The 23,109-nt window shown below is 43.0% G+C and overlaps 1 protein-coding gene across 2 annotated transcripts; it reads right to left on the bottom strand.

Moving 5' to 3' along the window:
- Nucleotides 1-1,323: 1,323 nt before the first annotated feature.
- On the bottom strand, nucleotides 1,324-14,833 carry ZNF23 (zinc finger protein 23). Of its 2 annotated transcripts, XM_069497968.1 has the most exons (5): nucleotides 14,450-14,833; nucleotides 9,568-9,632; nucleotides 7,196-7,322; nucleotides 5,555-5,668; nucleotides 1,324-3,434 (listed from the first exon to the last, which is right to left on the bottom strand). In XM_069497968.1, the coding sequence occupies exons 2-5, from the start codon at nucleotides 9,598-9,600 to the stop codon at nucleotides 1,639-1,641; spliced, it is 2,070 nt and encodes a 689-aa protein (XP_069354069.1). In that variant the 5' UTR covers nucleotides 9,601-9,632; nucleotides 14,450-14,833; the 3' UTR covers nucleotides 1,324-1,638. The 2 variants fall into 2 exon arrangements, with proteins under 2 accessions (XP_069354069.1, XP_069354070.1); XM_069497969.1 differs by lacking the exon at nucleotides 14,450-14,833 and having other exon boundaries at nucleotides 5,621-5,668; nucleotides 7,196-7,372; nucleotides 9,568-9,630.
- Between the last annotated feature and the right edge of the window lie 8,276 nt (nucleotides 14,834-23,109).

Raw genomic sequence — 23,109 nt, 5'->3', positions numbered from 1 at the left:
AGTTTCCCAAGCCTCCCCTCTGGCCACAGCCTGTGTGCAGGTCACTCCATCAGCCACTAGAGAAAACGATCAGTTGTTCGCTATGGTCCCCTGTAGGGCCAGAGGATGGATGCTGGGTGGTGTCAGTACCCCCACTCAGCACTCTCAGAATTGGCTCTGCAAGCAGCTCAGAGCCCCAAGAACTGTGGGGGTGAGAGAGTTAGGGGGAGGGCTGAGGAATGTGTTGGGTGTGGCACTTGCGGGATGGGGCAAGTTCTCTTGTCCTTGTCTTACCGGTGTATTTTGGCCCCTTTCTTTACACTTTCTACTTGAACCTGCTGTTCTTCAGCTTCCTGACAGTTAGCCTGCCTGTTCTTTTTATTACTTAGAATTTTTTAAAGGGGTGATAGATTTTCTTCTAAACAGTATGTTAAGACTTCCAAGATTTTCATGGAACCAGAGACCTTGAAAAGCACCTACAAGACTGGGAATCCAAGGCAGCCACCTTACTTCAGGACCTCAGGAGCCATGTGTATGGAAGAGTTCCACTTAGTGAAAAGCAGGAACCCTCTAACAGGCTATCTTGTTACTGCATTTTATACCTACATAAAGGGCATCTATAGTAAATGCCATTTTTGAGGGCTGCATAGTATTCCATGTATGCATGTATACCAGTATGATATAAAAAAAAAATCCCTAATTTTCACTACTGAGAGTACTGCTGAAACTGAACATCTCTTAATCACTTTTATATCTTTTTAAAAGCTGCCTATTAGCATTATTTGCTAGTTTTAATTAAATTATTTATCTTTCTCTTAATTAAAAACCTCTTTGTATATTAGATATTATACTTTTATGTCACAAATTTTATAAAGGTATTTCTACTTTTTATACCTTATCTTTTAACCTTATTTGCATTATTTAAAATGAAAAGACAGAAATATTTAGTTTTGAGTAGTCAATTTATCAATACATTCCCTGTGGCTGGTTTCTAGCTTTCATCTGACATTTAGAAAGGTTTTCTCTATTCCATGAAAATAAAAATATTTACTTGTATCTTTTTTCCTTTTTTAAAGAAATCTTTATTTTTCCTCTTTACAAAAGTAATGCATGCTTCTTGTTAAAAACCTAAACAGAAATAAGTTAGGTAGAGTGAGTATCTTTATAATATGGGTTTTTCTGTCCAAGAACAAGGTTTCTCTTGCCAATTTTTCAAGTTCCTCTCGTGGCCCTCAGGGGACACTTTTAATTTCCTCCATATAGGTCTGCCATGATCATTGTTTAATCCTAGAAAATCTATTTTTCTTGATGCTGCTAGGAACAGGATATTTTCTTTCATTATAATTTCTAATTCTTGTTGGTACAAAACAAAGCTATTTATTTTTGGATGTTTCTTTTTAACTGGTCATCCTTTCCTGATTAAAAATAAAATTTTTAAGAAAGATTTGTTCCCATGTGAAGACTCTGCCATATTCATTTTCCTCTCAGGGTATTCCATCAGGGTGAATCTGATGATACTTGATCCATTTTGGCATTAACCTGAGAGTTTTCCACACCTTTCTTCTTATTAGGATTCTTCTTCACTATGGACACTCTAATGCTAAGTTGGAAGCAAACGTGAAGGCTTTCCAACACACATTACCCAAGTGTGGACTGTTATTAGGATTTTCCTTCACTATGGACACTCTGATGCTGACTAAGTTGGAAGCTAAACCTAAAGGCTTTCCCACACACATTACACATATAGGGTTTCTTCCAAGTGTGGACTGTCTGATGTATAATACAGTCAGAACTAAAACTGAACCCTTTCCCACACTCCACACATCTGAAGGGCTTCTCCCCAGTGTGGCTTCTCTGATGTCGAATTAAATGGGCATTAACATGGAAGGCTTTTCCACACTCCTTACATTGAAAGGGCTTCTCTCCAGTATGGATTCTCTGATGCACAATATAGTCAGAACTACAGCTGAATGCCTTCTCACACTCCATACATTTGAAAGGCTTCTCCCCAGTGTGTATTCTCTGATGCCTGGTTAGTTTGGCATTGATACTGAAGGCTTTTCCACATTCCTTGCATTGATAGGGCTTTTCTCCAGTATGGATCCGGTGATGATCAAATAGGTTTCTTTTAGAAGTAAAGCATTTTCCACATTCATTACATTCAAAAGGTTTCTCCCCGGTGTGAATTCTCTGATGCTGGATTAGTTTTGCATTAACGTTGAAGGCCTTTCCACACTCATTGCACTCGTAGGGCTTCTCCCCAGTATGGATTCTTAGATGCTGCCGAAGCTGGGAGTTGCACCTAAAGGCTTTCCCACATTCACTACACTCATAGGGTTTCTCACCTGTGTGGATTCTCTGGTGCTGAATTAATTTCCCTTTGACACTGAAAGCTTTTCCACATTCAGTGCACTCATAGGGTTTCTCACCGGTGTGGATTCTCTGATGCTGTATTAATTTTGCATTAACATTGAAGGCCTTTCCACACTCTTTACACTGATAGGGCTTCTCTCCAGTGTGGATGTTCTGATGCTGCCTAAGCTGGGAGCTGCACCTGAAGCCTTTTCCACACTCATTACATGCATAAGGTTTCTCTCCAGTATGGATTCTCTGATGTTGAATTAATTTTGCATTAACATTGAAAGCTTTCCCACAGTCATTACACTCATAAGGTTTCTCCCCAGTGTGGACTCTCTGATGTGTAATATATGCAGAACTACAGCTGAAGCCACTTCCACACTCCTTGCACTGATAGGGCTTCTCTCCCGTATGGATTCTCTGATGCCTACTTAGACTCCCATTAACACTGAAGGCCTTCCCACACACCTTACACTGATAGGGCTTCTCCCCACTATGGATTGCCTGATGTGTGATATAATGCGAACTGTAGGTGAAGCTTTTCCCACACTCCACACATTTGAAGGGCTTCTCTCCACTATGAAGTCTTTGATGCCAAATTAATTTTTCATTAACACTGAAGGCTTTGCCACACTCTATACCCTGATAAGGCTTCTCCTCAGTGTGGGTTTCTTGACGCTGAACTGACTGAGCGTCACACCTAAAGTTTTCCACTAATTCTTCACATTTGAAAGGTCTTCCCACAGAATCAATTATTTCATGCTTAATAAGTTTTGTGTCAAAGCTGAAGGCTTTCCCCAGTTCTGTCCACTCAAGGGGCTGCTCACCAGTGGAGATAGTGTAACACTGATAGAAGTTTGGACTTTGACGTAAGAAACAATCCTCCACGGGGCTTGCATCATCTTTCACTGTTCCATCCATGACACTGCTCTTTTCTTTCTTCATATTTTCTGCTGAGTAGATTTCTTGTTGTTTCTCTAGAACGTAGGCTTCTGAGAAGTCTGTTTCCTGGGAAAATTCCCTTTGAAGTTCAAGTGATGTATAAACTGTTTCTTCACACATTTCCTTTGTCAAATTATTGTCAGTCTGAATATCCACTATAAAAAACAGAAAACATAAAATTTAATAACCATGTTAAAAAAAACAACTGTGCTATAAAGGATCATAATCAAGGGGCTCCTTAAAATCACTAGACTAAGTCAAAGAACCTAAGGCTTACCCATAAGGTGGAATAAATAATATGTAGCTGGTAAAAGAATAAAAACAATAAAATAAATCCATACATGCTGACATCAAGAGATATCGAAGATATAATATTAAATGGAAAAACAAGTTGAGAATGGTATGTAGGTTCCATCTGTGTAAAGAAAAAAAGAGCAGACACATTTATATATCTGTATATGTCTAGAAAACTTCTGGAAGAATACATAAGAAACTGAACAACCGGAATAGGAAGTTTGGTAGACTTATTTTTCCACTTTAACACTTTCTATACTGTTTTGAGTATGTGTCAGTATTATAAATTTTAAACTAATGATTAAAAAAGATTATCACTCTCACTCTAAGGCAAGGCCATTATAAAGGACATAATCAATAACATGAAGGTTAAAAATGACGGCAGCAGAATAAAACTCTAGGTCTTGTCCACCAGATCAGCATTCTTTCCATCACATCATGCTTTTCTACACTCTGAAGTTTCTTTTTAGTTGTCCCTATGGCACTGAGTTCCTTATTAATAAAAATAGAAAATGCTTAAGAAGCAAAAGGTACAGGATCCAACAATATGTGGCAACACTGGGGATGACAAATGTCAGCAGCACCAGGAAGAAAAGGGAAAGAATTTTGTTTCCTTCCTTAGAACTTCAACTCCAGGCTTTCCAAAATTCCTCCTTCTACTTCCTTTTTTCTCTACTTCAGAAGGCTGTATTTAAGGCCCACTTGATCCCATCCCTTCCCACCCTCCTCCAGAATACTTCTGCATTATCCTTGCCTTTTCCTCCACCTCTTCCCTCAATCCTAAAATTGATCATTCCCTAAAATTCTTTCTATAATCCCAACAGTCTTTAGAACTACTGATCTCTGCATTTGTTCCCAAATTTCTCAAAAGGTTGGCCCAAATATGATGCCTCTATTTTTTCATCTTTCATCTCTCCTTAACCACAAGTAATATGCCTCCTGCCTCAATATTTCACTTTAATTCCCCTCAATAAACCCAAGTGGTCTGGGCAAGCATTTTCATTCAAAATAATATCAGTCTTTTCCCAATTAAAAAATAACACTCATCTGTTACTGAATGTTTGTTCTCCCTCTAAATTCATATGTTGAAATCCTAATCCCCAATGTGATTGTATCAGGAGATGGGGCCTATATTGGAACATTCATGAATGGGAGTAGCGCCTTTATAAAAGAGATACCTGGAGAGCTCCCTTCCCTTCTGTGTGAGGACACTGTGAGAAGATGGCTGTCTATTAACCAGGAAGCAGGCCTTTGCCAAGAACACTGAATCTTAGAAAACTCAAAGAATTAAGCCACTTCAAAGTCACATGACTAGAAAGTAGCACAGTCAGGACTGGACTTCAGGAAAGTCTACTCTAAAGACTATGCCTTTAACCACTTTAACCATGTCTGCTTTTCGTTCCTTTTTTTTTGAGACAGGGTCTCACTCTGTTGCCTGAGCTGGAATGCAGCAGCATCATCACAGCTCACTGCAAACTCAAGCTCCTGGGTTCAAGTGATCCTCCCACCTCAGCCTCCTGAGTAGCTGGGACTGCAGGTGTGCATCACCGCGCCCAGTTCATTTTTCTATTTTTTACAGAGATGGGGTCTCATTATGCTGCCCAGGCTCACTTCTCCTTTTCTATGTGAAACGGCTGTTAATTCTGTATCCTCCACATTAAGTGGACAATGCTTAGAAAAAAGCAAGGGCCCCCAAAATTACTGAATCCATTAATTTTGTCTGGGAAAGGCAGGATTCCAAAATTAGGATTGAAAAGAGTTAGAATGAGGCATTTAAAGAAAGATCTCTTCTTCGAATTAGACACAGAAAACTGCAAAGATAGAAAGGACTGTACCTATCTCTATAAATCAACAAAACTTATTCAAACTTTACTCTGTGTGTCTGGTCAATAAATATGACATGTTTACATGTTGCTGAAGTTGGCCTTCTTCCCAAAGAGCTAAACTTTCCAATGGAGTGGGCAGTATGTTCCTTCCTTACCAGTCCAGAGGCCCTGGGGACCTGTTCCTATTCCAGCGGCCAGCAGAGATGGGCCCCCCAGCTCACCTCCTTCCTCCAGTTGTGAGATCACAGCAGGTTTGAGAAGTGGAAATCCTGGTTTAGGGGAAGTAAACAGGACAGATAAATGAATAATCTTCTGCAGGTCAGTTCCTAAGTCTCTTCTCAGATCCTCTCAGCAATAGGGAGGAAAGGTAAGAGCCCCAGCGGTCCTAGGCTGAAGGACCATGGGAAAGTGTTGGGGGGCTTGGGAAGTGTGAAAGGGTATAGGGGTGCTTGAGAAAGGCCCAGACTACGGGTCCAGGACCTCATGCAGGGCAGGCAGGGAGATTCTGCACAAAAGGTTACTATTAGATTGGTGCAAAAGTAATGGCAGTTTTAGCATCGTTGAAATTTGCTGTTTGATATTGGAATACATTCTTTTTTTTTTTTTTATTGAGACAGAGTCTCACTCTGTTGCCCAGGCTAGGGTGAGTGCCATGGCGTCAGCTTAGCTCACAGCAACCTCAAACTCCTGAGCTCAAGTGATCCTCCTGTCTCAGCCTCCCGAGTAGCTGGGACTACAGGCATGCACCACCATGCCCGGCTAATTTTTTCTATATATATTTTTAGCTGTCCATATAATTTCTTTCTATTTTTAGTAGAGATGGGGTCTCGCTCTTGCTCAGGCTGGTCTCGAACTCCTGAGCTCAAACGATCCGCCCACCTCGGCCTCCCAGAGTGCTAGGATTACAGGCGTGAGCCACCACGCCCGGCCTGGAATACATTCTTAAATAAATGTAGTTATGTTATACATCATTTTAATGTGCATTTCTCACTTTATGTTTTTTTGCTAATAACCTATTACTTGCTGTTTATTTTATATTTATTTTAGACTATGGAAATGATGTTAGACAAAAAGCAAATTAAAGCAATTTTCTTATTTGAGTTCAAGTCGTAAAGCAGCACAGACAACTCACAATATCAGCAACGCATTTGGCCCAGGAACTGCTAACCAAGGTACAGTGCAGTGGTGGTTCAAAAAGTTTTGCAAAGGAGACGAGGGTCTTGAAGATGAGGAGCACAGTGGCCAGCCGTTGGACGTTGACAACGACCAACTGAGAGCAACCATTGAAACTGATCCTCTTACAATTACATGAGAAATTGCCGAAGAACTGAAGGTCAAAACAAATAAAGATGTGTTTGAGCCTAGTTACAATGATTTCAAATTCAGTCTCAAAACGCAATTACTTTTGCACCAAACTAATACTTTTTGATCTTGGCCTGAAATATTCAGAGTCTACTGAGATCCTTAAAAAGACTCAAGATACAGGCGAGGTGATGGGGGGACCTGAAGATGCTACTGTGGAACAGGAAGTTACTGTATTCCACTCTGTGTCCAAAACACAGCTTCCGGAGGGTGGATCGAAAGTGCACACCAGTTCCAGCAAAGTCCTTTATAGGCCCACAAAGGGTGTGGGGTTTGTCTTTCCCAGCAACCCGTAAGTCTAGGGGATTAGAATAGCCCTGGGGTTGCTACTCAGTAAAGGATTACCCAAAGATCCCACCTGCAACCTGTAGGGGAGAAGGAAGCCGGGAACCCCAAATGGCAGAGTCTGGGTCCCAGGGGGAGAGAGACCTTACCCAGGGAGGCCACATTCCCATAATTCTCCAGCATCACATCCCTGTACAAGGCCCTCTGTGCAGGGGATAGGCCATCCCATTCCGTCTGAGTGAAGTACACAGCCACATCCTCGAAGGTCACCGACTTCTGAAACAACAGGTTCCTGCTGCCCTAGGGCCAATTCCATGGCTCAGGCCCTAAGTGGGGGGCAGAGGGCAGTATAAGGGTTTGGGAGGGAGCTCGTGAGAGCACAAAATTAATAACAAGGGAAAGACTTGAGAAAAAGCACCAGGAAAGTAAACCACAGAATATCCGACTTCTCCCACAGCAGAGAAACCTCATGCCTTATCTTTTACACTTATAAAAGATAACATTAAGGCGGGCTGAAAGAAAAAAAAAAAATTTCCATAAGCAAATTCTCCTAAAGCCACCCTGCTCTTTTCAATAGGCCACTCCCTCACTAGCAGACTCAGGACCCATCCATGAGCAGCCCCCACGTCATCCCCTTGAGGTCCTGGCTCTCCTGTGCCTGACCTCAGCTCCATTCCACTCTCCATACCTCACCTTCATCCTTACACCTCAAGCCACCTGCTAAGAACAGTCATGGCTTCTGTCTCAGCCGGCCCCCATCTGCCACCTGGTGTCCATCACAGGCCCACCAACAAGGGGCTGTGCGACACCTGTTTGAGCACCTCCAGCCAAGGGACTCAGTGCTGCCCAGGCTGGGGGGTTCTCCCTGAAAACCCACCATTTTTTGTTACCCTCTCCTATTCAAGCCTCATCCTTTCCAACAGCTCCCAAGACCTCACTGCTTCTCCAAGAAGGCTTGGGAAAGAAGGGAGACCAGCCCTCCCAATGGCTGGCCACTCTGCCATGCTTTTGGTTTCTCCTTTTTGTGTCATTAAGCTTTGGGATCAGCACAAGCTCTGCCACTCAGGGTTGATGCTGGGCAGCCACGGCCTCTGGATGGCTCACCTCTGCCCACTTTAGCCTTCCACGAAGACCCAGGGGAATCACTGGCAGGGACCTGCCTCTCAACTCCTCTCTGCCAGGACTTGTTTTCCTTGATGCTGCAGATCTCCACCCGTCAACAATTCTGGTCCAGCCTCTAAGTGTTTCTGTCCTCTTTGTGTGGCCTTAGATAGGTCGAGTAACTTCTCTGCACAAAATTAAATGCCTTCACTGCATGCCAACACCCTTTTCCCCAGTAAGTTGGCACTTCCTCCTGAACCTGCACCTCAGCGATGTCAGCACCATCCTCACAGGAAACCTGTTAGAAACCTGGGGCCCATTCTTGACTTCCCCTGTCCCTTATGCCTAGCCCTAATCCTTGACTCTCTTTGTCCTAAAGATTCTTGTCTTAAGCATTACTTGCATTGGATCCCTCCTCTTCAACAGCTACTTTCCTTAATGAAGCCCACATCACCTGGACCAGTGGGATTCCTTCTCAAGTGCTCACCTTGCTTTTGAATCTTCCCTAAAAATTATTCCATACATTGCAAATCTAACCAACTTAACATCACTGATTTCACAGTTGTCTTATGGCCAAGCAGTTACGAATCTCACGATAACTCTGTGACCTTGAGCGGGTTACTCTGCTACCCTTTGCCTTCATTTCTTTTTGGTAGAAAGTACAACACAGCACCTATCAAAGAGGGCGGCTGTCAGGACCGAACGATCATGCAAAGGGCTTAGTGTGGGGCCTGCAGCATAGGAAGCCTCAAACTGTGTTACTATGACTATGATTGTTCCCAACCTGTAGTCCATGGAGGTCCATGGATGAGCTTCAGGGGGTCCATGAAGTCCCTGAAAAGTGTATGGAAAATTTGGTTTGCAGGTTTCTTTTTCTGGGGGAGAGGATGGAGAGCTTTTATCAGACACCTGAAGTCTGAGGCACTGTACCCCAAGCCCTGAAAGCCTCACGAGGACAATGAGATACTCTGTCCCACAGGATTCCTTGTCTGTCCCTTCCCTTGACTCCACTCACCACCATCTTCCCCCTGCCGCTGAATTAGAGGCACAGCCATCCCTCTCTTTGATCTGGTCCTGCCACTCCTCTCCCCTGCACCGCCACCACTGAGACTCCCAGTCCTCTGCAATTCTCCTCCATTCACATCTGGGCACAGAGCATCCTATATGCACAGTTTCCACGTCCCCACTGCCCCGGAGCCCTGTGCTGGGGGTACACCTGCACAGAGGTGTGCAGAAGACCACCTGCTGCCTCCTACTCAGCACCACGCTGGTCTCTGCCGCCCTGCCTCCATGCCACCTCCTTCCCACACGTTCCAGCCCAGCAGGTGGATGCAGCTTTCAGCCCAAGGCTCAGCAGCCCCTCTTCTCACTTCTCAGTCGGAAACTGCTCAGAGCAAGAGCTGAAGGACCCACAGCTCACCTGGGGCCAGGCTGTCAGGAGCATGGCTGCCATCACCTGGTCTCCCCTTCAGAGCAGGGTTGGAGCTGAGGAGAAACAGAGAGAGGGACAAGTGTGAGGCAAGCCACCCCTACCAGGAGCAGCACAGCCCTCACAGATGTGAGACACAGGTAGCCTGCATCCGAGCAGGCATGTGAACAGGAGCTGCCACAGGAAGAAGAGTGTGATGTGTTCACTGGCTTGGTGCCTAGGACTCCTTCCGGTTGACAGTGATGTTCACTGCCAGGAACCCTATGGATTCACAATTCTGACACATATCATACAAAGAGTGTATATAAAACGTATGCAGAGCCTGAAGGACAATGAAACAAAGAGTCATGTATCAGTGATTCAGTTCAAGAGATAGGACATTACCAAGATCTTTTACTTCTCTTACTCTAAACAAGCATCGCCCTCGATGACACTGCATGAGAAGCTCGGCTGGCTGGGCTGCAGCCCCAGCACGCAGGCCTGGGAGTCAGGCCCCAGGGAGGGAGGCAGTGCCTGGAGAAGAGGGCAGCTGCTCCCCGACATCCTGCCCGGTTCCTGCAGAGCCCTGGACATTCTCAAGAATTCTAGTGCCTCTGAAGAGATCTTGGGAGGTCAGCCTCTGCACGGTCCAGGCTTACCCTGAGGAAGCTGGGCTGGAAGTGCTGCCTTTCATACTTTCCAGCCTCTGACAGCAAATAAGCCAAGGCTTGGACTTTTGCCTCAGCCCCTGAGAGAAGAGATCCTGACAGTATCTAGAGTCCCATGACCCAGCGCCTGTTGTTCATTATATTCAAGAACACATGGACTGGTTATTTTCTGAGTTTTATTGTTACTAAAGTCAGTCTTGAAATTTTACATTTTTCTAAAACCTAAGTGGGAGCTAAACTATGGCTACACAAGGGCACACAGAGTGGTATAACAGGCATTGGAGACTCACAAGAGAGAGGCTGGGAGGGGGTGAAGGATGAAAAACTACCTATGGGGTACAATGTACACCACTTGGGTGATGGGTACACCAAAAGCCCAGCCTCCACTACTATAGAAAATACATATGTAACAGAATTCAACTTGTACCTCCCCAAATTAAAAAAAAATAGAAAATTATTTAATCTTTAAAATTACATCATCCAAGTGCATTTAGAATAAAAAAATTAAATGGTATAGAACATGAAAAAAATTATGCAGGTTCACATGGCTTTATTCATTAAGAAACATATATATGTATTATAAATCTATAGAAAATCAGAAGACAGACACAAAATGATAAAATCATTGCCTGGCATTAGGGTATGGTTTTTTTAAGTTTTAATATTCTATTTTTATTATTTAAAATTTAGAGAATAAATAGTAACATTACTGTTGAAATTAAAAAAGAAGAAATTTTACATTTTCCTAAAATATCCATTTCTTCCAGGATTTCAACTTTACCAGTAAAGAGCTGTGGAAAACACTGGTTCATGATTCTTTTCATTTCTTCCCTCTCTGGAACTACTTTGCTGTTCCCACTTCTTCTTTTGAACATATGCACTTTCCAGACCTTTTCCCCAGGGTTAGTGTTATGGACTAAATTTTATATACCCCCCAAATTCATATATTGAAGCTCTAACCCCCAATGTGACTGTATTCAGAGATAGGGCTTGTGAGGAGGTAATAAAGTTAAATGAAGTCCGAAGGGTGAGGCCCTAAACCAACAGGGCTGGTGCCTTTATAAGAGGAAGAGACACTGGAACGCATGCTCACACCCACTCACTCTGCCACTCTCCACCCTGTGAGGACACAATGAGAAGGCTGCCACCTGTAAGCCAAGAAGACAGCCCTGGCAGGAACTGAAATCAGCAGCACCTTGACCTTGGACTCCAGTTTTCGGAACTGTGAGAAATAAATACGTTCTGTTTAAGCCACCCAGTCTATGGTATTTTGTCATGGGCTGCCAATAAATCCCAAGCAGACTAATATACATAGGCGGAGCAGTAGTTTATTTACTAATCTTTTAATGTGGTTTTCTTTTATTTTCAAAGAACCAGCTTTTCCATTTATTAAGTAATACTACTTTCTTCTATTTGTTTTTAATTCACTAATTCTGCTTTATTAGGTTGTTCCTTTAGCTCTGTAAGGGACAGTTTAAGCCTCACTCCAAATCCTCTTGTCCCATCCTCAGTCCAGTTTTATAAAGGCTTTGACCAACTTTGGGAAGCTTCAACTTACCAACATCTCTGCAAAAACCTACACCACATGCCTGGTTCTTGCCCTGGGGCTTCTCTGGTGTCCCGTATGGGACACCTGTGGACACCTGCTGGGTCCTAAAGTGCAAGGGAGTTAACAACTGCAGGGCCACCCTCCACCAATAGGGGACAGAAGCTAAGGGATAAATGTTAAATGTTCCCTCCCCACCCCACCCCTGTTAGTCCCCAGGTGGGCAGCCTTGAGACTCCAAGGCTCCTCAAAGACCCTGCAAGACAGAGTACCATCATCAAAGACCCTCGGAGACAGAGCCGGTTGAGGGCTGAGCCTAACAACACATCCTTGTACTGGCTGTCCCTCCTTCTCTGTTTCGCTCCCCTTGTCCTTCACGCTGCTCCTGTAACCACACTCCTAAGGAAATTCCTATGCACAAATCTTAGTTCAATGTTCTGCTTTTGGGGGAAGTTAGACTATAAAAGGTTTTTTTCCTACCTTCTTGAAGTTGCATCATTTATTCATTTATTTTCATTCTTTGCCTTGGCAATTAAAGCTTGTAAGGCCATAAATTTTCCTCTGAATATGCTACTAGACACAATCCAGGAGTTTTTATATTTCACGTCTTAATTGCTATTTTATAGCCAGTCAGCAACTCTGTTTTGTCTCTGATTTAACACTTGTTTAGGACAGTGTGTTGGTGCTCATTTCTTCTCTGTTGATAAGTTCTGGCTTTAGTGCAAGATGTTTAAATAACCTGATGTATTAAGTTCTACTTTATAGATTTTTCACGTTATTTTGTGGCTAAGTATCTATTTAAAAAAATATTATGTAGTGTTTACAAAGAAAACTTATTCTACAATGACAGTATAATTCTACTTGAATCTAATAAATCAATTCTACAAATTACATTATAAAGATTTTCTACATAATCCTTGATTATTTTTACCTAATTAAACCAAGACAGCCAGTGAAGAGCTAACACTCAGAAAACACTGAGCCCAGGTACATGATGAGAAAGTCCTTTCAGTTCTTTAAGAAATGAATAATTTTAGGGCCAGGCATGGTGGCTTTTATCTGTAATCCCAGCACTTTCGGTGGCCAAAGAGGGAGGACTGCTTGAAGCTAGGAATTTGAGACCAGCCTCAGCAGCATCGAGAGATCCTACCTCTACAAAAAATAGAAAAATTGGCCAGGTGTGGTATCCTCAGTCTATAGTCCTAAGCTACTCAGGAGGCTGAGGTAGGAGGATGGCTTGAGCCCAGGAGTCTGAGGTTGCAGTGAGCTATGATGACGCTACTGCACTCTAGTCCAGGCAAGAGTAAGACCCTGTCTCAAAAAAAAAAAAGAATAATCCTATAACACCATTTAAACTGTAGCACAGCACAGCAAAGTAAGTTTCCCAGTTCCTTTAATGATGCCAGTGCAATCTTAATACAAAAACCATAGACCAGTCTCATTTATGAATAGTGATGCAAAAATTCTAAATGTTAAGGAATAGACTCCAGTAGTTCATTAAAGTAATGTATCATGACTAAGTAGATCATCCCATGAATTCAAGTAAAGCTCAATATTACTATACAAATTAGTATCTTTTCCACATTAATAAATCAAAGAAAGATAAACATATTATCCATCTCAACAGATGCCAAAGGTGTCTGAAATAATTCAACATTCATGCCTAATTTTAAACACTCAGGCTAGGCGCGGTGGCAGTGGTTTGTGCCTGTAATCCCAGCACTTTGGGAGTCCAAGGCAGGAGGATTGCTTGAGTCCAGGAGTTTGAGATCAGGCTGGGCAATACTGCCAGACCCCGTCTCTACAAAAACTAACTAAATAAATAAACACACCTGAGAGAAACTCTCATATATAGGAGATATGTGCAAAAATATTCGTTATCGGCTGTATTTAAATAGCAAAAAACTGGAAACAACCCACAGATCCACTGAGAATACATCAATAAATTTTTATAGTTTTTACAATGGAACATCACCCAGCAGCTACACACAACATAAATGAATTTAGGAATATCATATGGAATTATGTCAATCCCAGATGATTAAACACAATGATGCCATTTATATGAAGCTCAAAAACAAAAAAGTTAAACATTGTTTACAGATATATGCATACGTTATACAAATCCTTTTAAAAAATAGTAAGGCTATGATTAACACCAAATTCAAGATAGTAGTTACCTTTAGGGGTGGGAGGCTGGGAGTTGGGTTGAGGAGAAGCACAGTACTGGCAATGTTCTCTTTCTTAATTGGGTGGTGTGTTCACGGGTGCTCATTTATATATATATGTAACATATAAACATATATATTTAATACACACACACACACACACAAACCAGCCAGGAGTGAAGGTGAGGACCCAAAATGGAATACTAACAACAGCAAAGGAGCCTCACTATACTACAACTGAATAACATAACCATACTGAAGTGGTGGGAAGGAAAAGAACTAAGTAATTTTGGAAAACAACATTTTTACTGAACACTATAAGGCTAAAGACAAAAAGACTTGTAATAGAATACTGTAGGCTAGGTAGTAAATTTGTTTTGCAAGGGGTTGAATTAGCAATGCTTAAACTATTTTACGTGTATTCAAGAACTGTGCAAATTCGTAATTACACTGCAGATGTCGTTTCCAAGTAACTGTCACCCTACAGCCCAAGAGGAGTAGGGCCGAGTTACCTTTTGGGACTGGCAACACAGTAGGAGACAGTGGCCACCAAAAGCCAGGCTTCTTCTGCTCCCGGGGGACTGGCAGGGGATCTGCTTTTCCTGCGCTCCCGGTCGGTCCTGATTCATGACCTTATGTCGCGAGACTGGGAGCCCACAGTCCAAACCTGAGATGCAAGACCTCAAAGTGTCAAAAAACTTGTGGTATCACCTCAGGCTGCTTCACTCCCGCAAATCTTCATCCCCTGGCTGCACCGACTTATCTTCCCCGAACAGATCAAGTAGTAAATACTGGGGGCCTCGTGGCTCTGACAGCAACACAGGCTTTGCATTCCACGGGAGGAAAGATATTGGGACTCCAAGACCAAAGCGGGAGCCGAGGAGGGCGGAAGAGGACCCCGGGCCGCCGCCGTGCTCCCTTCCCCCAGCCCAGGCCTCCCAGCAGCGGAGTCCACAGGAGACCCAGCTCCACCCAGACTGCAGGCGCGCCTAAACCGCGCCCAGAGCCTTGGGGCCGGGCACCGCCCACGAGGCCCGCAGGCCAGCACTCACCTTCGCAGCCCGCGGCTCCGCGGCGCTGCCGGAAATGCGTCACCAGGCCGAGTCCGCGCCTTTCTAGGAGCAGGGTCGCCCCTCTCTATGGTGCTCTCGCCGGCCCGCTGCGGCCGCAGCCCTGTCTTTCAGAGCTTTGCTCCCTTGGCCCTTCTCCCTCTGGTTTGGCCCGTGAGGGTCGTTACTCCTCCGGGGATTGGAGCAGGCAAGAATCAGCGTCGAGCACGGGGCCCAGCCTGGGGAGGCGCGCCAAGAATCTGAGTCTTGGTAAAGCTGCAGGGCAACTATGTTTGGAAGTCTCCGGACTGGACCAGTGGTTCTCACGCTGCCTGACCCAGATCCAGTGCCCCTTCCTTTAGTTCTTTTTCGTTCACTTTTTCTTTTTCGAGACAGAGTCTCACTGTGTCACCCCAGGCCGGAGGGCAGTGACACGATCATAGCTCACTGCAACCTCAAACTCCTGGGCTCAAACGATTCTCCTGTCTCAGCCTCCCAAGTAGCTGGACACACCACGTCCTGCTCCATTGCCCCCCTTTTCTAGCAAATATTCTGTAATGTCCACTTAATTCTCCTGACCTGAAACTCATAAATAATGGCCTAGAAAATAATAATATAAAGAATCTACATTTTAAACACTAATGTTATGCCTTAAGTGTAATGAAGGAGAAATAAAAGGAGCACAATTTATAATTAAAAAGCACATACTTCAATATGCAAATGTTTGGCCATGACTGCTGTAGGAGACCTAATGAAGTGGTCTGATATTTGTCTTTACACACAAAATTTGCCTGAATTGCCACAGCCACAAGCTGTGACTTATATTGGTGTTTCAAAAATCACAAAAGTGTGATCCAGAATGGTAAGCACTTTTGGATGAAGTTCTGAATGAAACACAGGACATTCTACTGATTATATACTAGTTATAGTCCTGGGACATCAGTGTATGTTAAAACTGTGCAAAAATACATTGTGTTTATCTAGAACAGTTTTAGCTTCTAGGTTCAACTAATTTACAAACAGGGTTTTCATTTACATGAATGTCCAGCAAGACACTTGAAAGTCTGAAAATGTTTTCGACAGGTGGGACTATCCTGTGCAGTGCAGGACTTGTGGCGCTCCTCGCTCCCATCCATAATGCTAGCAGTAATGCCACCACCACCACCAAATGTAACAAAGTACCTCCCATAATTTCCAAAATGAGCCCTGGTGGAGGGGAGACAGTACTAAAAGTCACTGGATTGGACCACCCTTACATTCCCACCCTCAACCCTGATCGTGTAGCCCTTTCTTCCTTCCAGCTCTGATCCCTCCAATGCTGCTGCACTGGAAGTTGGTGGTTGGCCCAACTCACCTCTCCAGCCTTTTATCACTCCCATTCTTTCCCCTCCCGATTTCAGCCCCACTTGCTGAAATGCTGTTCTCTAAACATACAATACCCTCTCCTTCCTCTGACCCTCCATTTGACTGTTACCGGAAGCGTCAGCTCAAATCCTATTTCCTGTGGGAAGCCAGCCTTCCCTGACCACCCAGAATAAGGCGGGTCCCCCATTTATGTGCCATCACGGCATTTCTCAGGACTTGGAACACCTGTACCTATTTAATGGTGATATTTTATTTAAATATCTAGGTCTTCTCCGGTAGCTCCAGAGAGCAGAGACTATTAATATACCTATCTTGTTCAACGCTGTTATCCTCAGCTAGAGCACAAAACTGAGCACAAAGAAGAGGAGCAATAAATGTTTGTTGCTGGCATGGTCCAAAGGCTCCAGCCCCAACTCCTAGGTAGAACCCTACTTTACTTTTATACCACTGGGGGTAGGATATGTCTTATACCTGGGATCATGGCATTGACCATGGCCAGCAGCCCTTCTCTGCCTAGCCCTGACCCTGATCCTCACTGTTTTCTAAAACAAGCACTTTATGTGGCTGCTCTCATTCGGATAGAGAAATAGTCCCTGTGATTGGGCAGAGTGGGATTACACTGCTCTTACCAATAAGTGCTAGTTGTCACTTCTTTCTAGACTCAGACGTCAGACCTCTAGGTAGGAGTGAGGGCTTATTGAAAGAAATAGGAAGGAATTAGGAGATCACACCATCACATAAATGCTGGCCACAAATAGTTGGATCACAAATAAGTTGCTTTATTTTACAGGTAAGAAAATAAGGCCCCCTAAAAACCCACAAAACTCCTACTCCTAAGAGTGCTCGGACAGACACAAACCGAGTTACAAAAGCTCTATGGTAGGTCTGGAGAGGCAGAGACCTCTAGTTGTCTGTCAACCTCTGTTCTTCCATTCTTATATGGTATCAGAATCTCTAGCAAGGCACAGGACAGCCTGGGGAAAAGGCACACATTTCCTAGCACTCTTTAAAGCAAAGTGTAGCCAGGTGACCCTGGCAAACGGGCTGTAAGAAAATGCGATGTTGTGTCCATAAAGACAAGGGACATGCCCTCCTTGGCCCCAGACCTCCATCAGCTGGGTGGAATGTTGACCAGCGTGAGCCTCTTGGACCATGTGGATGAAGGTGTGTCTCCTGACGATGACAGAGCAGCTAAACAGAGTCACGGAGCTGCTATATCAGCCCCAGACTGCTTACCTCCAGATGATACACAAGCAAGAGATAAACTTTCATCAGATTTAAACCACATTTATTTGGGTTCTTTAAATTAATTCCCAAGCCCATAGCCTAACTAATCCCAACAAAAATGAGGAAAGATGAAAAATCACAGAACACAATAGTTAAAAATTTAAGCTGGCTTTTATATTTCAGCATTATGCAAGTCCATCTTCATGGTGGGCCTGCAGCCATGATGCCTCAGTTTCCTCCTGCTCAGCTCGAAGACTTCTCCTGTACCCTCTGTCCCTACAGTCCCAAGGCCTCCCTAAAACCCCTCCTACCTGACCACCAGGGAAAACTGATAATCTTCTCACATTAAAATATCTTTTTTGGCATTTCCAGTTTTAATATAACAGAGTAAAGATGGTTTTACCTGGTTCTTCTCTTAAAAATTGTGATGAAACAGTAAGAGTCTGGTTGGGATTCACGCTAGGTGTTCAAGGATTCTTCACTATTATTAAAGTTTTCTTCAGTTATTGATATTGTGAATTATATTAACAGAGCATTCAGTCTACTATGTGAAGAATTATACTAGAGTACAGAGAGATCGTATTTGCAAAGCAAGCAAGCATATATAGGAATAAGTTTTAATAATGTTTAAGACATATATTAAGAAAATTTTTAATACTCAGGAACTAAACCAATGAAAAAAGCCTGTAAAAATGGAAGGGCATGGGTAATCTTTCAGTAGAAGGGTATTTTTCTTGATTTAATCAATGAGTCCAGTGCTATACCAAATAAAGCCCCAGAAGGAAAGTGTACCCAGGGACCAAAAACTAGCAAGAAACTAAAACCAGAGGGATTGGTCTGGCCTGAGGTACTGAGCTAATGCTTTGGGCAATGTGAGTTGGGCTGGTGGAGATCTGTAAGTCTGGATATCTGAGGAAGCTGAACTGTAATATTCAGGAGGCCAGCAGGAAGACAAGAGCGGGAATGGAGACTTCTCTCTTACACACATACATCCACCAAAATGCCTGGACCCATGAAAGGATAAATCAGAAAAAAATTCTCATGAGCAAATAGATGTAACAAAGAGGGTTGTGGTCCTTGCCTCAGTTTTGAAGTGGCAGGGGGAATGCTCCTAAGGACTTATAATCATAGTTTGTATCACTGCGTGCAGAGTTTAAATGAATACTACCTACTTGGACCAGTAACTCATAATCCAAGAAATTAAATTAAAAACTAATCTAGATAGACTTCTGAAATAGTCACTACAGAATTAGCAGATTATGACATTTAAAAATCTGCATCCTGTATGTTCAAAAGTTAAGTGGAGCCATGGAAGATATTTAAAAAGACCCAAATCAAACTTCTAGACATGAAAATCTGTAATGTACAAGGAAAAGTACACTGGATGGAATTTAGATAAGACATTGCAGATAAAAAAGATTAGTGAATTTAAGGACATATCAATAGAAACTATCCAAAAAGAAACAAAGAGGAAAAAACTAAAAATAAGTGTACAGGACCAGGCATGGTGACTCACGCCTGTAATCCCAACACTTTGGGAGGGCAAGGTGGGAGGATTGCTTCAGGACAGGAATTCAAAGCTATAATGAGCTATGATCACACCACTTAATTTTTCTGAAACTTCCTTCATTTATCTGAAAATGAGGTGATATTACATAGTTGTTGTAAATACTATACATATTGTTTCACTTAAAGTACAAACAACAAGGACTGCGATTCAGTAGTTACTTAAGTAATGTTAATTTTTTCCTCCTCTACCTTATTTGTGGATCTGAGCATCCTTCTGTATTTGTCAACAGGAAATAATTAATGCATAAGTTTGTAGATGTGACATTATCATAACTAGGAGAGAGAGCTATAGTGCCAAACTCCCCCAAAGTTTGATGTGCATAACCTCATGGAAACTTGCTAACAGCAACCAAGTTCAGAAGCTTTTTACCACAGAGAAATCAGACCCAATCCACTGTATGTTTCTGAAAGGAGGTTTTCTGAAAAGAGGTTAACAGTTGAGGGTTAGCAAGTAAGGAGAGCGTATGGAAAAGAATCAAGCCTTTCTCCAAATGAATACAACATACCTTCTTTCTTGCATGTGTTGCCTAACAGTTTGCTTCTTATATGTGCCTAGGAAGAGCCCTGAATATTCTTCCTTATACAGTACAATCAGGCATTAGATATTTTCCCTTAATTTGAAGGATTTGGGCCTCCAGAATAAGACAACGGTACTGGGTACCAATCCTACAGAGCCCCCAATCCTACAGAGCTCCCCCCAAGGGAGCCCAATTTTTAGATCTGATAATGAAGTCTCCTACAACTGTGGTCCCCAACCCTCAGGCTGCAGACCATTGCCAGTCCTGTTAGGAACCGGACTGCACAGCAGGAGGTGAGCAGCAGGCAGGCAAGCGAAGCTTCATCTGTATTTATAGCCACTCCCCATTGCTCACATCACTGCATAATCTCTGCCTCCTGTCAGATCAGGGGTGGCATTAGATTCTCATAGGAATGTGAACCCCATTGTAAACTGCATATGCAAGGGACCTAGGTTATGCACTCCTTATGACAATCTAATGCCTGATGATCTGAGGGGGAGCTGAGGTGGTGATGCTAGTGCTGGGGAGTGGCTGCAAATACAGATTATCATTAGCAGAGAGGTTTGCCTGCACAATAAATGAAATGTGCTTGAATCATCCCGCACCCATTCCCCCTTTCCACCCCCTACCTCCCTGCCCATGGAAAAATTGTCTTCCATGAAACCGGTTCCTGGTGCCAAAAAGGTTGGGGACCACCGCCCTAGAATAAAGAGAAAGGATCCCAACCCCCATCTTGTCATAAAGTCCCAGGAAATTAGCAATGCCCACCGCAACGTGTGTTTATTACGCTGGCGTTCAAGTAAAAGGGACTACAACAGAAAACAGGGCTACTGTGGTGCTGTCCAACGTGCTAGCTCTACGTCATTCGGGTGTCCATGGAGCTCTCCAAGGTCCTGGCTCTGGCTTCAGAACCCTTGTTCTCCAACCCGTTGCTGGTCCCTCTGATTATATTTTAAGCCTCATCTCCAGATACTTGTCTCATCCTCCCTCTCCCTTTGAACTCGTTGGCCAGAACCTGACGCATCTCACCTAGCCACCCTGTTCCTGCTTCTCTTTGCCTGTCACCCTGCCTCAAACTCCAGAGAATTCTAAGGATGAGAATTTTTTTTTGTGGACACAAATGGCCAAGAGAGGCTCTTCTAGAAAGCTTTCTTGCATCTTAAAGATTTCTATAAACATGAGTTATTGGCTTTGAAAATTTAAAAAGACAGGGACTAGATATTGTTCTTGTTGGTAACAATAAATTACCTCAACTCAATTTAAGCATAATGAAAGTATAGTAAGATTGGAAACTTCATTATGTTCCAATTGCTTTATTTAAGCACATTACACTCCCTTCCTGAGTTACCTTGCATGCAGGTCTTCTGAGCTATAAAAACATCTTTCATCTGAATTGAACTTTACTATTAGACACTTTTGTGTTTATTATGTTTTTTTCTTCACATCAGCCTGAGAAAGGTGCAGAGATATTATATCTATTTTATAGATAATGAAAAACAAAACTTACAGGTTGCAGCCTTTCTCTGAAAGACCTCAGGGGAGCCAGCTCACTGACTCAGGTATTTGATAAGAAGACACCCATTTTCAGGTGGTGTTGAAGAATAGATGTTTAACTTCCCAATGCTACACAGCTATCAAGGGTGGGGGAACCTAAGAACTGGATCCCCTGCCTCATCTATAGACATATGCTACCTCCCCCACAACAGCTATACTGGGACACTGTACTAGACAGATTTTACTACTTTAGTTCAACTCAGGCTTCCCCTTACAATGCCAATCCCCCAACTACCTCTGTGAAGCTGAGCACAGTCCTTGTCTTGTCTTGTTCCTCTTCTCCACCCCTAATGAGCTTGTTTCCCGCAACAACCCTGCTTCTGTTGCCAAGACACAAACTTTACATCCCACCTCTACAGGGCATACTATATATTGGTTAGAACATGAGCTCTGGACCCAGGCTGCCTGCGTGTGAATCCCTACTACACTTACTATGTCCTTGGACAACCTAATTAATTGGTTTCCTCAACTGTAACATGGAGCTAAGTACATCCCCTTCTTCATAGAGTTGTACTGAGTAAATGTGTGTCGTGATTAGGAAAGTGTCTGGCATATGGTAACTGTCCCCCCCAAAATTACTGCTGTTATAATTTACCAAAGGGCAGTTGTAGCTGATGAAACATGTGAAACTAACAGTTCCCCACCACAGTTACTTTAATTAGTTTCTTTTCTGGGTGACTTTTAGATTTTCTTCCCTCAAAACGATACCCCTAGAAATAACCCAAATGCTCATCAATAGTAAGCAACTTATGTAGCAGAATACTATATCATCACTAGCAGTGATAATGAATCTATACTGATGATTCCATTGCATAACAGTACAAAAACAGGCAAAATAATTTATGGTGACAGAAGTCAGAATAGAGATTATGATGAGAAGTAGTGACTGGAATGGAATACAGGGAGACATGAGGTGCTGGTATGTTCTATTTCTCTATCTTGGCAATTGTAAGACTATGTTCTTTGTAAAAATTCATGTTGTACAACTATGACTCATGCATTTTTGTGTATGTTATACTTCAATTAAAAAACGTCTACTTCAGCGACTATCCCAGCCTATTATTCATTGGTCAGTGCAAGCACCTGATACAGCTGCTCACCCAACTGCTGGCAACTAAAGAAGAGGTGGTGAAGCCCCCCAGGCGCTACACTCTGGGGCAGGTAGTTTGGAATTGGGTAGGGTGACTCCAACAGTGGCTGGCAGCAGAAAGACACATAGGAAAAGAGGGTGCAGATTATATTCATCACCCAAACAAAAGGGCTAGCTCTGTTTCCCTACCAAGATGTCTCTGCAGTATCCCTTCTGATTGAGAACCACAGCATTTCCTTGGCCCACTAACCAGATCAAAGAGCAGAGTGGGCATGTTATTGTAGGCATTAAGCTGGCAAATATTAATACCAGGCTATAATACGTACAACAGCCTGACATTTGTCAGCTTAATGCCTACAACAGCACCCATTCAAAATAAAAACTGGGTATAAACAGAAAATGAAAGCTTTAAGAGTGAAAGGTTTCAGTTTCATAGTTAAGACTTTTCTTGAGAATGGATTCACTGATGCAGACAGTTTTATAGTGACATCAAGATTTCTGTTATAGAGCTTAAGTTAGAATTCCTATTCACTGGTGGTGTTCTGATGTAGACTGCACTCTCCAGTGTTGCAATGTGTTTCCTAGTCTCATTACAATCACGGCGTCTGGGAGCTACCATGGCTATAGCTAAAGACTTTCCACATATTATACACACAAGACATTTCTCCACCATCAGGAATGTTATCCCTCAAGACTTTTCAAATAATTGTTACACCAATAATGCTCTGTATAAGTCAAAATGCTGTTCCAAGGGAAGAAAACCTAATTTAAACTTGCCTAAGCAAAAAACAAAACAAAAA

The sequence above is a fragment of the Eulemur rufifrons genome, chromosome 23 (assembly GCF_041146395.1).
Source record: "Eulemur rufifrons isolate Redbay chromosome 23, OSU_ERuf_1, whole genome shotgun sequence".
Taxonomy (NCBI): domain Eukaryota; kingdom Metazoa; phylum Chordata; class Mammalia; order Primates; family Lemuridae; genus Eulemur; species Eulemur rufifrons.
This window is presented reverse-complemented; position numbering and strand designations above follow the sequence as displayed.